Source organism: Eurypyga helias, unplaced genomic scaffold, assembly GCF_000690775.1.
Source record: "Eurypyga helias isolate BGI_N326 unplaced genomic scaffold, ASM69077v1 scaffold41065, whole genome shotgun sequence".
Lineage (NCBI taxonomy): Eukaryota > Metazoa > Chordata > Aves > Eurypygiformes > Eurypygidae > Eurypyga > Eurypyga helias.
Window position 1 is genome coordinate 1 of NW_010250218.1, and position 15,914 is coordinate 15,914.

At 42.1% G+C, this 15,914-nt stretch overlaps 1 protein-coding gene across 1 annotated transcript; it reads right to left on the bottom strand.

The window, feature by feature from the left end:
- Positions 1–216: 216 nt before the first annotated feature.
- On the bottom strand, positions 217–10,006 carry LOC104509614 (ankyrin repeat and SOCS box protein 11-like; the record flags this gene model as incomplete). Its single annotated transcript, XM_010151608.1, has 5 exons — positions 9,829–10,006; positions 6,671–6,750; positions 3,213–3,320; positions 546–696; positions 217–351 (listed from the first exon to the last, which is right to left on the bottom strand). Coding segments are annotated over exons 1-5 (652 nt in total), but the record flags the coding sequence as incomplete, so codon positions are not given.
- Positions 10,007–15,914: the final 5,908 nt, after the last annotated feature.

Sequence of the window (15,914 nt, forward strand, 5' to 3'; positions counted from 1 at the left end):
CGGAGTTAAACCACGACACCTTTTTACTAAGGAAATCATAAATTCTTCATGAATGCAGCTGAAATTTGTAGTAGCCTCAAACTAGTCTCACAGACTTGGGCTGCCCAAACTCTCGTGGAAAAAACACGATGTTTACAGTGGGGAGGCAGCCTGGAGAGACCATCAGCACTGGCTCACACCACTACAGGTCTCCCCTGGTCCCTTTTCCAGATCTACCTAGCTCCAAAAGCTTCTTGACGCAGTCTGTCCTCTGGTACGTGCAAGCCACATAGAGCGGGGTCCCGTGCTGCAGGTCTTCTTGGTCAATGTCAACCTCATGGGCCAGAAGAACCTCCATGCACTCCCTGTGACCTGTGGGGTAAAGAAGAGCCATCACTGAAGTGCTGCAGAGCAGAATACACCCAAGTACAACCAATGGGGCACAAGAGCTGTGAAAAAGCCCAGCCTATTTATCCATGCCAGCACAGACAGGGTTTTTTGAAAATATTTTAAGGTCAATAAAAGATGTATTCCTCATTTAGCTTCAAGCACAGCCTGAACATTACCTCTCTTGACCGCTTCATGAATGGGAGAAGCAAGGTGGTTCCTGAGCTGTGCCTTGGCTCCAAATTCGAGCAGCATGTTGACGCAGGCCACGCTGCCACTGCAGCAGGCGTTAAACAGAGGGGTGATCCCATCAATGGTGACTGCGTTGACCTGAAACAGCAGGACATGCTCAGGATAATCCGATTTAAGAGGAAGGCCCTTGCCATGTGCCTCCTGCACACCAGAAATGCACCAGAAAAAAAACGCTTGTCTTTCTTAATTTCAGGATTGATTTTGTCGACAATTTTCAGATTTATATGTTATGGCACAACATATGTAACATAGACCACTCCTCTGAGGTCTGCCTTCTTTCCCAGATAACTAGTGCCATAAGGCAGTGACACTGCCTGCTATGAATGCTCCTCCTAGAGTTGTTCAGAAAATGCAGATTTTAAGGATTTTAGGGTGGTGATTTTTTTTTTTTTTTTTAATCTGGAGAACTTTAGTATCTTCATGACCATCTAGTTTGCACCACCCCAAAGCCAGAATACACTCAGATGAAAACTTTTTTTTTTTTAATGAAAACATTTACTTCATGTTTAATTCTTTCACCTGAAAACACACTTCCAGAACTTAAATTTTCAAGGAAACGTTGCCTTAATCCCAACCAGAAAAGGAGTTTTTGAGAGAGTTTGTGTTCGTCTGTAGGTGTGTGTAAGAGACAAAGAATTTCCTTCCTCAGCCCGGACACAGAGACCTGGCAAGCAGCACCGTCTGTCATGCTCCACGGGGCAGCCCAGTCCCTGGCATGTGCTGTGCACAGCCCTGTAGGACCTGTGTTTAACTACGTAGCAAGCCCTCAGGGGCAATTTATACAACAAATCTTTAAATCTGCGGCACACTGGAGAAGAGCAATGGATTATGCAAGTATGTGGCAATTTGTGTGCTTTCCAAATCTGGGAGAAGAGGATAGAGACGGGAGAGGAAGGTCTGGAAAAGTCCTGGGCTACCGTGGAAGTTGGACTTTGCTGTCAGTGCCAGCAAAGGAGCTGCACTGCAAGGGGGCTGAAGCACCAGGGCAGAAACATTTTAGCTTGCAGAATTTATCTAGCAAGCTTTGGTTTGCCTTTAAAACAGAGAAAGGAAGTGATGTTTAAGAACCTATTAATTTATTCTGGGTAATTCATCAGTGGATTGTCTGCAGTTGATACCTTCCTAGATATCATTCGTCCTTGTGCATTTCAACTTATGACTTGGTTTTGATGTCATATGAGTTAATCTTTTTCTTACAAGGTGTTTTTCTCACAATTACAAACCAGTCATTGCCATTTCCAGTGTTTCAGTCCTTGCCATCTTCGGCAAGCTCCAACCATGCAGCAGCCAGCGTGAGGCTGGGCTTCTCCACGTGAAGCTGCACTTATAGATGAGGCAGGTACACTGGAGGAGGCAGCCCCTGCTCCTCTTCATGGATAACCACTGTGGGGAACAGAGCTGGCTGGAAAATAATCATGGCAGGGTGGGCAAGCTAGCATGTTATGGGGAGATATCAGGTACCACAGCATGGGGGACAACAGTCTGCTCAGCTTTTGGGGCCCAAAACGTAGCTTGCTCTTCCTGAAATTGCAGGGGTTCAACCAACACTCTGTTTCAACAGCATTGTCACTATACATCCTGTCCTCTTCTCAATCTTCCTCCCCTTCTGGTAACTGCTGAGCTAAATTATACCTGATCCTACATAGCTTCTAAATTATCATGGGGGTGAAAAAAAAAAAAACAAACCCAACCAAAACACAAACCAAACAAACCCCAACCAACCAACAAAAAAGGAAACAAACCAAAAGCAAACCAACCAACCAAAAAACCAAACGCACACACAAAAATCCTCAAACAAAAAAAAAAAAAAAACCAACAAAAAACACCCCACAGATATGCTTAGGGGGTATCTGTATTTCAGACAGGTTACATGTTGCAGTCCTGCAGCCCAGCACTGCCCCCAACCTCCTCCCAGGTCTCATCAGGCAGATGTGGCTGGAGCTGCTGGAGGCACTGGGGGTCTATCAGCATCATTTCACATCAGGACCAGCAGTTCAGGCAAGCTGATAATCAAGGGTAAGCAAGGAGATAGATGAAGAAGAAAAATTACTTCCTGGGTTTCCCTCTCCACTGAGCATTGATTAAACTGGTAAAAGAGGAAAGAATGGTAAGATAGCTGTTGTGGAACAAATGGTTTGGTAAAAAAAAGAAATAAAGAGGAGAGTAATAAAGGAGAGCAGCAGAATGGCACATTTTCGCTCAGAAGTTACACAACTGACTGTTGACTTTGTTTACGAACAAAGAGTGAGGGAAAATCAAAAAATAAAAAACATGACAGCTACATATTATCCGGAATAGGCTGATTTCTTAGGAAAGCAACAGGCAGTTCAGAGATGATTCTCTGAGTTATAAGAAGGCAGTGCCATTAATATACCAAAATCAAGTAAAACTGTGCAGAAAGGGGTTTTCCTTTCATCTTGCTCAGGGATTGAAATTTCGTATAAATCCATCACCCACAGAAACAAAGCACTGTTGTATTTTTCCCCATTTCTGCCTGAGATGGTCCTGTCCATCTGCAGCCTGGCCCTGCCCTGCAGGCAGCCTGTCCTACATCCCGGCTGATGCAGGGAGCATCCAACGTCCTTGGGACTCACCTGAGCGCCGTTCTCCAGCAGCACCTTCGCGCAGGCAACGTGGCCACCCAGGCATGCCTCATGGAGAGCTGACACACGGTCCGTCGTCACCAGGTTCACGTCGAAACCCTGCAATGCAGGGATGTGAGGGGAAAGCCCTGCACAAACCATCTGATCAGAGGGCTGGAGCACCTCTCCTATGATGAAAGGCTGCAAGAATTGGGCTTGTTCAGCCTGGAGAAGAGAAGGCTCTGGGGAAACCTTATTGCAGCCTTCCAGTACCTGAAGGGGCTACAAGGAAGCTGGGGGGGGACTTTTTACAAGGGCCTGTAGTGACAGGACAAGGGGTAACGGGTTTAAATTGAAAGTGGGGAGGTTTAGATTAGATATCAGGAAGAAGCTCTTCACAGAGAGGGTGGTGAGGCACTGGAACAGAGTGCCCAGAGATGCTGTGGATGCCCCATCCCTGGATGTCTTCAAGGCCAGGCTGGATGTGGCTTTGAGCAACCTGGTCTAGTGGAAGGTGTCCCTGTCCATGGCAGGGGGGTTGGAACTAGATGGTCTTTAAGGTCCCTTCCAACCCAAACCATTCTGTGATTCTATGATCTGGCTCTCCCAGGGCTGGCACGGGTGCAAATGGGGATTGGACTCTGGCAGGGAAGAGCTGCACAGCTGTCTGCATGCCCAGGGAAGGTCACGGGGTGGATACTCAATCCGAAAGACAGCAGCTGGTAATAGAGTTAAAGAGGAAGCAAGGGCAAGTGGTGACTCCTATTTCTGATTCTTTACAATGCATGGTCAATCAGAGGAAAGACATATTGCCTTTATTTAGCTTATAACGGTGGTGTTACCTTCCCCATTAAGTCTGGCATTGTGAGGTACAGCTGGTGGGATTCACCTCCCCGAACAGGGACGCCTCTGGCAGAGGTACCAGCAGGTTGGCTGGAGCCCTTGGCTCCTTTAGTGGGGAGAAACAAGCACCCCCAGGGTATGAACCATCCCATGCTAAAGCACTTGTTTTAGCAGGTCAGATGAAACATAAAATTACTTCCACTGAGTATTTGGAGTGCCCAGTGGGTTTCACTCAGAGGTGGTAAGTACCCGCTAGACCCATAAAATAGGTGAGACAGATCCCACCCGTGAATCTGTTCCTCTTATTTGGCCACCCAGGAAACATTTTACACTGGAAAGAAAGAAACGTGATTTCCAAATGCCTCCTTACAGGTGTTAGCCTAAATGACAGTTCTCACAGCTCTTCCTGTGCCAACAGGAACCAGCCATATTCACAAAGGGGAAAGCAGCTGTCGTATGCCTTTTCCCCAGGCTGCAGCTACACCTCCTGGGAATGAAGACTTCACCACCACGTGTGAGAACAGGCCTGGAAGCGGCTCCACTCCCCGCTCGGTGTCGGAGTGTTTTGTGACACAGTTGTCTCTGCCCGATGTGCTATAATCTCGGCAGCCCACACGATGGCAGCAGTGCCCTTTTTGGTGGGCGGCAGCAAACGCCATGGGCAGAAGTAAGTTCTCTGCGGACAGCACAGCACTGTAAAAAGTCACCAGCCCCCATGCAGGGAGCGTTAAAAGCAACCACTGTAAGCACCTTACGATATATATTCTGTCACAGAAAAAACAATCGTTTTTCAGTTACGTGAAAGCAATATTAATGTAAAACCTGTTGCTAAAAACTTCCCATATGTTACAACAGTGCCAGGGGAATAGGTAAAACCTTGAAAAAACGTTGAGATTATTCCATTTTCTAATGGCATAGATGTTTCATACTTAATGATCAGAATACTCCCTCAAGAGAAACGTGTCTAGGAGGGTCCTGATAAGGAGACCTATTTTCAATCATTTTTCCGATATACATATTCAACAAAAGAAACTCATTCATCACAAATGAAAAAGGATTGATATCTTAGGCAAAACAGCATTCTCTTACTTTACAAAATGGAGATCGAGTTATAGATCTTACGACAGCTGTTTGCCAAGCACCATTCAGGTTAAAATTTGTTTTCAGATGGTTTTAATCTCTTCCCAGTGCAGCTGAAAAATCAAACCCTTCTTGCAGTGCTGGAACAGGCATTGGTGAGTTCCCCACCTCTTTCAAAACTCCAGCGCTCCATCATCCCCTTTATGTCCAGGCATCCCCTGGGGTGCAGAAACCTCACTGGCTTCCTTGAAAGCTGTGGTCCTATGGCAGAGACTTCTGTGTGCCCCACATATACTCTGAAGTGTAACTCCATGTTTAATTTTAGGCTAATAGTGTAACTATGTTAGAAGCAATGAGCAATGATTATGCTGCTCCATGAACAGCTTCGTCCCTACATTTATCAAGCTGTGGTCAATCAGCTCCAATTCACTCCCTACAGACATTGCTGCCTTGATCTTTTTTCATCAGCAAGGACCTTCATCTTTCACGCCCAAAATTAAATGTCTTCGGGAGAAGGAGAAAGGGTGGATTAACTAAATGATGTATAACCACAACACTGGGTCCTTCTCCAGCGTGTAGCCATCATCGGTGTATAACCAGGGCATCCAGTATAGAAACACAACCTGAGTTGCCCCTCACTGATAAGGTGGTATTCTTCCTTATTATCCCTAACCTCCATCACATCCTTTTCCATAAAAATAAATTTATATCAGCAGGTGAAGGAAAGAGAGTGATCAGCAAATGGGAAGGAGAAAACTGGCTGAAAACAACCACCTCTTTTAGCTGCAGCCATGTCTTAAGAGCTTTTACACCAGCAGCTTCACTCCTTAAGGATGTTGTCCATCTAATCTGTGGGCTCACTGGTAAAAACTATATACCATGAATATAAGAAGTCTGATGGCCAAGTGACAGAGTTTACACTCAGGAAATTAATTTCCCTGCAGTTGTCTCGATTGGTGAAGGGCAGTTGCTTATTTGTGCCAGGTGAGGGCAGTGAGCTTAAGCAAAGGTGATAAGGAAGATGGTTGGCAAAGCATGAACTATATAACCTGTCCCTTTGCAGCTGCCTGCTTTCATATCCAGCTTCTTGTCCTTTCTAGTGTATTTTTAATTCCTCTCTTTCTTTTGCCTGTATTCTTGGTTTCGCTTGGAGCTAAGGGTTTCAGGCTGACAGCTCTCTTTAGGAAGGGTATGCTTGCTGTTTTATAAAGCAAGATGTGCTTTTACAGCTTTCTACTGATTTTTTTTTAAATAGCTGATGTATCTTTCAAGCCCAGTTTGCATGGTTTACCATTGCAAAAGAGCCCAAGGATCATTATTTATTATGCAGCAAGCTACAAGCTCTAACAGTCTTTGCCCTGGGCTTGTCCCCAGCATTCTAACTAAGCAGGCTAATACATGCCCGAAGGCATGCATGCGAATATATTATTTATACAACTGTATTTCTTATGTCTTGCTGCAGTCTCTTACCAGCTCACTGACTCACAGATGCAATTCAACAGAAACCATGCTGCTTCCCAACCTTTTCTTTACCTGTGGGCTTTTACCTGTGCAATCAAGGTTTTCAAAGAGAGGAGGCGTCCTTGGAAGGCAGCATCATGAAGAGGGGATCGGTCTGCCCAGCTGCCTGAAACAGCGAATGCATAAAAGTTAATTCAGGTAAGCAACAAAAGCAGGTCCTGGGAGAACGGAGAAAAATCAGATCCGTGTAAATGCAGATCAAGACTGAAATCAATGTGGGGTCAGCAGTAAAACCATTTGATAAATTGGTTTCAGCAGAGCAGCTAAGAGGTCAGCACTCCTGAGAAAGCTGGCCGCTCACTAAGGGACCTAAACAAAAGCTTGTTGGCAGAACTTATTAAAACAGCTAAGGATATGCTTCAGCAAAGACCACGGGTTTATTGCTTCTGGGACTCACCTGGGGACTTCAGACCCCTGCAATTCACCTATTGAACAGCATGTTGAATATGGTTCATCTTTCTTAGGGAGCTTTTGACACAAATTGTATTCCAGCTTCTCTTGCACTTCATTAAGAGACTCATCGAGAGATGCTGGAATGACTTATCCATCAAATGGGTTCTGGCATGTCCTTGGCAGTTTTATTTCCTGAACTGACAATTTCATAAATAATATCCTCCAGCTCAGACTAGCAGGTAACAGGTTTCATCCTCCTCCTCACTGGAAGGTTTCAGGAGAGACATGGAAAAACAAATTCTGCCTGAGGGTCTATTTTTCTTCTTTAATCCTTTTGTTGAACTGTGAAGACTCCTTCATGTAGACCAGCTTGCCCTTCTTATTTTAATCTATTCTTGTGCCAAGGAAAAAAAAAACAATCTGTAGCCTAGCTACTACCTACAGGCATAGTCAGTCAGCTCAGGTTAAATCCCTACAACTCAAGTGGAGAGTAAATTTACTTGTCCTAAATTAAAATTTATCGCCATACCGCAACACGGTGTGTAGTTAAGTATTTCTCCAAAGACCAGCTGCATTTACGGAGCCGCGTGAGAGAAGCAGTGCCAGTATTTGCATGCATGCTCTGTTGTGCAGGGGCCCCATGAGCACTGTATTTGAAAACCTTGTCCTGTTTAATTTTTTCATCTACACCACACACCAGAGAGAATGGAAAGTGTGATTCATCTCCATTTCAGGTGTTACCTGAGGCAGAGAAATCAATGAGAGTCACAGACACATCCCGGGGGACTTCATGCTAAGGATGCAGCAGAGGTTTCAGCCTTGGCCAAGGGAATCTCCTTTTTTTACCTGAGAACCAGGATGCACCTCAACTCATGGGCTTATGGTTTTAACTATAGTTATTACTCTTGCTTCCATTTATTGAAGGAGCTGTTCCTGGGGCACCTAAGGCAAAAAGATGGCAAGAAAAGATCAGCCAGCACAGTATGTGACCAGGCTCGTAAGGATGCAGTAGGACGCATCAGGCCAAATGATGGAAAGAAGAATCAGGTAGGGGCCAAGAAACATTTTCCTGAAAAGGTCCAAAAATACCCTCATCTCTTGTCGTGCTGGTTACTGAAATAGGCAAGCTCAGTTCAGAAAGTTAGAGCACACTGCAAGTGACAACAACAGGACCCTTATACAGCAGGAAGATTCAGAAGTCACTCAGACAACAGAGCTGGGGTGCCTTATTTAAACTTTTATGCATGTAATGTAGCACGTGCAGGTGCACATCACATGCATTTACAGCACAACCATCACATGTAGGCACACACATGCCTCACCATGAAATGTATGCATTTTCATACGTGAATGTATGCAATGGTGCCTCACCATGAAAATGCATGCAGCCTCACATGCTGCTGCATACTTCCATGCTAGCCACAGCAACCTACCTCCCTGAAACGTGTGGCAAATATAGCTCCCATATGGGGCACATCTTCCCTTCAAGGTTGTGAGTGACATGTCTGAAAACACTGTGTCTTTTTAAGTTTCTACAGATAAATTAAGCAGCCCTGCTGCTGCGCTACTTCACTGCAAAGAGAAAAGGCCGTGAAGCTCCGCCTGCAATCCAATATAGCGCCCAGCAACAGCATCACATGATCTTATGTTTTGAAAGATTATCCTTAATGGCTTTTTGTAAATGGCAACTTGCAGATAAAAATATGTCGCAATCTTCTAAACTTGAAGGCACTTTGATAAGAACCTGCGTGAAAGCAAAGCTGCTGTTTGCCACGTTTTACAATTGCATGAAGGCACTTGGAAAAAAAAAAAAAGACAGTAATAAATGATTGGAATTATATTCTGGAGAATAACAGATAGGTGAATAACTCAGAGAAGGACGTGCCTGTATATAAATGCTTTGTAAGAAATGCTTCACTGCAGTATTTCTCTTGGCCAGGTCTCAATCCCTCTGCTTTGGGTGGCCGTCTCACACCACCCATGTTCTGCTCACGTTCATGTGCCTGTTCATGGCAGCACTATTCATCATGAAGCAAGTGCCCCAAAAAATGAATCACATAAAAATCTGTGATGTCGCAACGCTGATAAGAATCTTCAGGAAGGAAGATATGTCCTCATTAGTAGTATATTTAAAATACTGTGGCATTTTAATTAGTGGAATTAGAACTACTGGGCATGCCAACGCATGTCTGCTCATTATTATGGCAGTGATATGAGGGACTGAAATAATTTTTGGGAAAAGAAAAAATTACCTACTACATAGACTACTACATACAATAGATTCCTGTCCTGTATATTTTTCTGAATAATTTTAGCTGTGTTCATTTTTATCATCTGATTTAACAAATCAGGGGTTCTTGGATTGGGTTCATAAAGTCATTAGTTATATCCTCCTAATATCTCCTTTCAGAAAATCAACTTGCTAAAACTTTTCCCTAAACATTCTCTCTCAATAAAGCTAGCTATTTAGTAAAACCATCTGTAACCCCTGCTAAAGAACGCCTTGCTTCTGAGAGCAATCTTTTTATTTACCAGAGTGTCTTGAGTAAATGTTGTCCTCGTTCTAGCTGGGTAATTGTTGGAGTCTCATATTTTGCACACCTAAATCATGCCAACACATACTGACGTTGCAAAGACCCCAGAAATGGAAGGCACTTCAGGTTAAAACATTCATCCATGCATTTAGAAACAGCTTCCTCATTTCATGTCAACTCAGTGATTTAGATTGTCAAGTTATAAAAATGTAGCAAATACATATTTAAATGTTAGAGTGTCCATATTTTTACTTTACCTGGGACTATTCCATAGATCTCTTCGGCTATCCTGGCAGCCTCTTTCCTGTTGCCTTTAACAATATAGAAATGGGTCAGCAGAGCCAAGGAAATCTTAATTAGGAGCTTGAAGCAAAACAAAGCAAAAATGGCAAAATAAATATTATTGAAAGCATGGAATATAGAACTGCTCTCCATTTTGGTTTGCTCTTTGAATAGTTTCTCAGGTCGGCTAAGCTGCACCGGGCTATTCTTGGTATCATATGTCACCTATTTTAAACCCTCCAGAACCTGCTGTTCCTCAGTTACCAAAAATACATTCTGGTTTTATTTGGTATGGGCTATTTGATCCTAAACAACAATACCAAGGATAAGATAGTTTGAACATCCTGTGTCATAAAGGAAACAAACAGAAAATCCTTTCCAGACCCACATGAATTAGAATAAATTTTCAGAAAGATGTTCTCCATGACACCTGAAAATCTATACATCCACATTACCTAGGCAGCCTTTTTAAATGGAACTGCAGTGTCAAAGAATGAATATAAAGTTGCAGAAGCTGTTCAGAGAGACTGCCAAAAGAATACTTTTCTGTCTTGGCAACAGGCCTTGCTGATAGCCAGATACAGAACAAAGGCAAGCATATCAAAGAAAAGCATTATCATGAAAGAATCTGAAATAAAACCACATATTTTCAAAGCCAGGGCTAAGAAGTCAAAGTTATTCTAGGAGGGGAAAAATACACTGAAAATGCGTAATCAGAAACACATGGTAACATCCTGGTGTTTCCCATCACTCGGGGATAAAGAATGGTGCCCATTAATATCCCTTGCAAACAGCATCTTACTGTTCTGAAAGGGTGGAAATATTTTTGCATTATCCATCACTGATTCAAAGGTGTAATATTTGAAACTGAAGATGATGCACCCTTTCTTTAACTGCTCTTTGTTCTTTCTGAGGGCACAAGTCTCACAGAGAACTGAGTATTCTTTCTGCATGTATTCCATTGAATCGATGTTTTGTTTTCCTTTAAACTTTTCTTGATCCCTGTTTTCCTATATGCACAGCAGGAGGGAGATTTCTTTTTTCTCCGAGTTCCCCTCCTTGCACAGGTTCTCTTACCCTTCAATTCACATACCTGTCAAGGGAGAGAGTAGGATGACCCTCCTCTCTTAGAGAGCCCAAGGAGGTGGTGGATATGCAGAAGGAAATTTTACAGTAAATTATTCCCCTGGACGTTTTAGATGTAATTTGTTTTGTTTCGCAGCAATACATCTAGCTCAGTACCTCTCTGTCTTCAGCACCCTGCCCTCCCAAGGGGACCAGGAATCTATATAAAATATGTGAGACTGCAAAAAAAACCCCACCCCAAGCTATTTTTCCGTGTTTCAAGGAAACCATATTTTCTAAAATTCTGAATTGAACATAGATACTATATTTTTACCAATAATTTAACACTGTACATAAATACTATGTATACTTTTCCTTCCACAGTGATATACCTGTAGGAACTATAACACCTATGAATCCAAAACACGAAAAATGCCTATTTTTAGTCACTTTAATTGCACATTTTTAGCCGCTGTTTGTCATGGGACAAGACAGGTGAAGACACAGATTACATGGCAAGAGAAGTTCAGTTAAGGAATTAGAGCAAATCACTTTGCTCAATTGGGAAACAAAAAGGAGAAATTAGCAAACAAAGGTCTTCCAAAAACACAATGATCTGTCAGCCCTAGAAAAATAAGAGATGATGAAAACACTAATCCTGAAGGCAGGGCTATAGTAAAAGGTGTAAAGAGCAAAATACAGGATGTGGAAAAAAACAACAAACAGAAAAAATTCAGACCATTACAAAGAAAAGGTCAGCCTAAGTGATGGAGAAATCATTCTCATAGAGCCAAAACTGTCACTCAATACTACATAAGGAAAAAGGAACAGCACCTTTTAAGAGAAAGACCACAGGACAGACTTTCATTTGCAAAGGAGATCCATTGATCTTCTTTCACAATCAGTCTGCCAGACAGGAGGTAGAACTGCACAAGTCCACAGCCCTCAGAATACAAGAAATGGGAGATCAGATGATTTCCACTGACATTCTCTTATCCTAAAGGAGGATGAAATAACAACAATAATGAAAAGCTCCCCAGGGATTCTACAAAGCCATGAGGAAACTTGACCACTTGGAAGCAGTCACAGGGATGGGACTCCTCCAGAAGGACAAGCTTCATTTGTGTAGAAGCAAAATCACCCTCCTGGCTTCAGAACAAGACCACTGAAGATTTTTGTCTAAATGATGGAGTTGAGAAAAGCTCATGTAACCTCTTAACCTGGTTTTAGTGTACAAGAACAATAAGAAAATTACTGCAGTGGATTAAAAAAAGCCACCATCAGTGGGAGGACAGCTGACCAGCACGGTGGAAGTATTAATACTGGTGAAGGTGGTAGTGAGAGAGGCCATAGCAAGATCTGGCGTAGCCAAAGGAAGATCTGGAGGCATCAGAACAGATATGACACAACAGAAGAGCAACAACAACACAAACAGGAATCTCATCTTTCCTCCCTCGCTGTTTTGGGCAGCATCGTTGTGAGTTGAACGAGGTGGATTATGCAACTCCATCCACAGGCAGGAGTGAACAAGCCAGCCCTCTGCAGAAAAACCATGCAGTACTGAGAACTCCTGCAGGATGCCCAAACTACTCCCATGAATCATAGATTCAATTGAGCTGAAAGCTACAGTAATTACTAAATTGTCAAATCAAAATACCCTTCAATAAAACTGTTACAAGACGGTGAATGAATAGTTTAGCTAGATCCACCAAAGAACGGGAAAGCTAATCCTTACATATCCAAAATTTACACACATGCAAGGAATAAGCACAAAAGGAAAGGCAGTCCAGCTTAGAAGCCACTACGGCTTTTCACTACGGCTCACCTTAACTTTAGCCAACAGTGAGGAGTATCAGGCGTGACCTGAAGAATTTGGCAAGGAAACAAAGATTAGAGAGATCCTATTCTCACAGAAATTAAGGGGTCTCTGTCTATTCTTATGCTAGACACTCTTTGAATTTCAGCAGTGTATTTCTAATAAATACAGTTGAGAGTTAGAATATCAAATATATTCAATCAAAGACAACTGGGGAAAAAAAGGAAGCAGAAACCCTTTATCTCATAGGGAGGAGATCAGAACAAAGACGTATGGAGAGCCTAGCTGCTTCTTTTCTATCAGTTTGATCTAAAAATGATAGTCCTTCCCATGCAAGCCTTGCTTCATTTGTACCCTTAGCTCAGCACACTTACAACACTGCTGCTTTCAAAAAGGGACGTGTGTAGTGACTCACTGCTTGCTCCCACACAAGCAGCTGCGGGATTCATTTCACCTATCTGCCACCCATTGCACCACGTAAGGTCTGGCAATCTCAACTCCTGTTGCTGCCTGGGCGGGAAGATGGCAAATTCCAGCAGGCAATTAATTCCCCCCACTCGCCCCCAGCGCCTGTGCTAGCAGGGGTGACTCCTCCTCTAGATACACACCATCATCCACTCACAGTTCAATCCACCAGCTAAAAACTCTGTCAAGACGGAACTTGAAAACAATCCAATCTACCTGTTAAGTTTATGAGAAGATCATGTAGTTTCAGTAAAACAGTAAATTCAGACATATATTCATATAATCTTGCCCTTAGTTTTCTGCCCTTAACAAAAAATACCCACCTTTTATCCAATGCTAAAGCAACGAGGAAACACTGTGGAAGCCAACGTACTTGTGAGCGTCATCCAAGATGCACATCAACTATGGCAGCAGGTTAATGATAGCAAAGCAAACACTGAAAATAATATATTTTTTTAAAGTTTGTAAAACCATTTTCTTTTGAGGTTGATTGTTCTTATATATATATTTACATAATGTCTGTATTTTACTGGGGGATGAGAAAGATGCAATTTTACACTTATAAGACAAAGCATATATGAAAAAATGGACTAGCAATGAGAAATAAATACCAAAAAGTAAAAAAAGAAGTTATTTTTAAAAAGATGTAGAAAAAGCTTGACCACAATGGGAAGCACATTACAGCGCATTTACCTTTCATACGGAGCTATCCGCATCCCCTAAACACAACCTGAGAGACGAATCGTACATTCACACTTCCCTCGATACTTGTCCTGGTGTAACATAGTTTTCACTTACCAACGCGCTGTCTGTGCCTCAACTCACAGTGTCTGCACATCATAATGTCTTGGAGTCACAATTTCTCCTTGTGCCTGCGGGGTGGAATTCCATTGGGGTCAATGGTCCCTCCTGTGAAAGGGAGGGGACCTCCTGTTCTTGGGTGTTCCCTCCTTCTCCTCCATGAGGGAGGCTCTGCTCTATGCAAGACGTAACTTGGTATGGCTCCCTGTTTGGTAACATTTCCTTAGTATTTCACAACAATCAAATTTTACCTACAGGCACAACTGAAACATCTTAGATTTTTTTTTAAATACTTACTTATTTCTAAATACATATTCCTAAAATACACTTATTCACTGTTATTTTTTCTTTTTTTTATTGCTATTTTTTATTATTGTTATTATTTTACTTATACTTTTCCGTTTCATCCACTGATGCTTTTAAAATGTGAATGATTCAGCGACATCCCCCCTTACTCCCCTGCACACAGTAGGAAAGTGAATCGGTCCCGCAGAGCGTTCTGCATCACACAAGTTGTGTTACTGAAGAAACAGCTTACTTGTAGTTACACCAGTTACTAATTAAGTTTTTGTGCCAGCTCGTGCAGAATGGTTTTTAATAATAATCTTTCCCGTAAGAAGTCCAACCAGGGGTGATGGGAGGCAGCAGTAGGGAGTGTATTTCTGTACTTTCATTAATATGTGGGAATCTACAATTAGAAAATTATCCCTTCTTTACGGAAAGGTAAATAAATTTCCACAGAAACTGTAAGTTTGTCTTGTTAACAAGACTAGAACAAGGTTTTATTATGTTATTCGTAAGTACACAGTGTCCCACAAAAGAAAAAAGTATTTTGAATAGATTCTCACAACCCCGTTGGAAATTTGTGTTTGTAGATGTTGCAGAAACTAAAAAGAAATAAGACAGCATCAACAAAATATTATTAAAAATATATATAAATAACATTTCCCTGGAATGATAATCGGTATTTTAAAAAGTTGTTATAAACTTGAACGTTTGGTGTTTTTTTAAAAAAAAGTAACTTCGAAAAGCAAATTATTACCTTAATTCCACCCATTTACCCATGATCTGTGGTACAATTTTAGCTGACCTCTACTTCTACTGTAGTTTGAAAAATTCAAATCGTAATACAATGCGTATCGTACGTTACATATCAAAGGCTAAAAATCCTAGTAAAAGAAAATAGACTTTGTTTATGGCATTTATTTGACGTTACCCTTCTGTGTTTCATGAAAATACGTTCCATGAAATTATAAAATGTCAGACACTAAGGTAACTACATCCCTACACAAACAAGACAACATCGACAGAACTTGTCTCTGAAATACTGCCCTTCAAGGGTCTGGAAACAGTGTTTTCATATTGCACAGTTTTAATATTAATACAGTTTCTGACTACATAATACTCAGAATCATAAAATATTAAGTTTTTTAGTCTTCAGTGATGCTTGAAAAAGCAATTAACTCAGTGCATTAGGCGGGGCGAATTTTTAGAGGTGGCTGACGTGAGATAAATGCCTCCTCTCGCACACTCCGAGTTGTGCTGCCTATTGTCCCACCCGGAGATTACTTAGCATTGCTAGCAGATGCAAGGAGCTTTTTTGTTGTTGTTTTGTTTGGTTGTTTGTTTTTCTAAATCTCTCCATAAAAAGCATACCTCTTGCTTATTTCCATTTAAGGGATTGCCTTCCCAGGATTCCACTTGCAGAACCTGTCTGACAGTGTCGGTGAGCATCCAGGTGAAATCACACACAGACACACTAAACACTATCCCTCCCAGCGGTGGACAGAAATGCCATTTTGGTGTTGAGTAAAGGGAAGGGAAAAAGAAGAAGAAAAAAAAAAAAAAAAAAAAAAGGGGGGGGAGAGGGAGCACAATGGTGCTTGTTAAGCCCTTCCCAGATCTCTCTCTCTT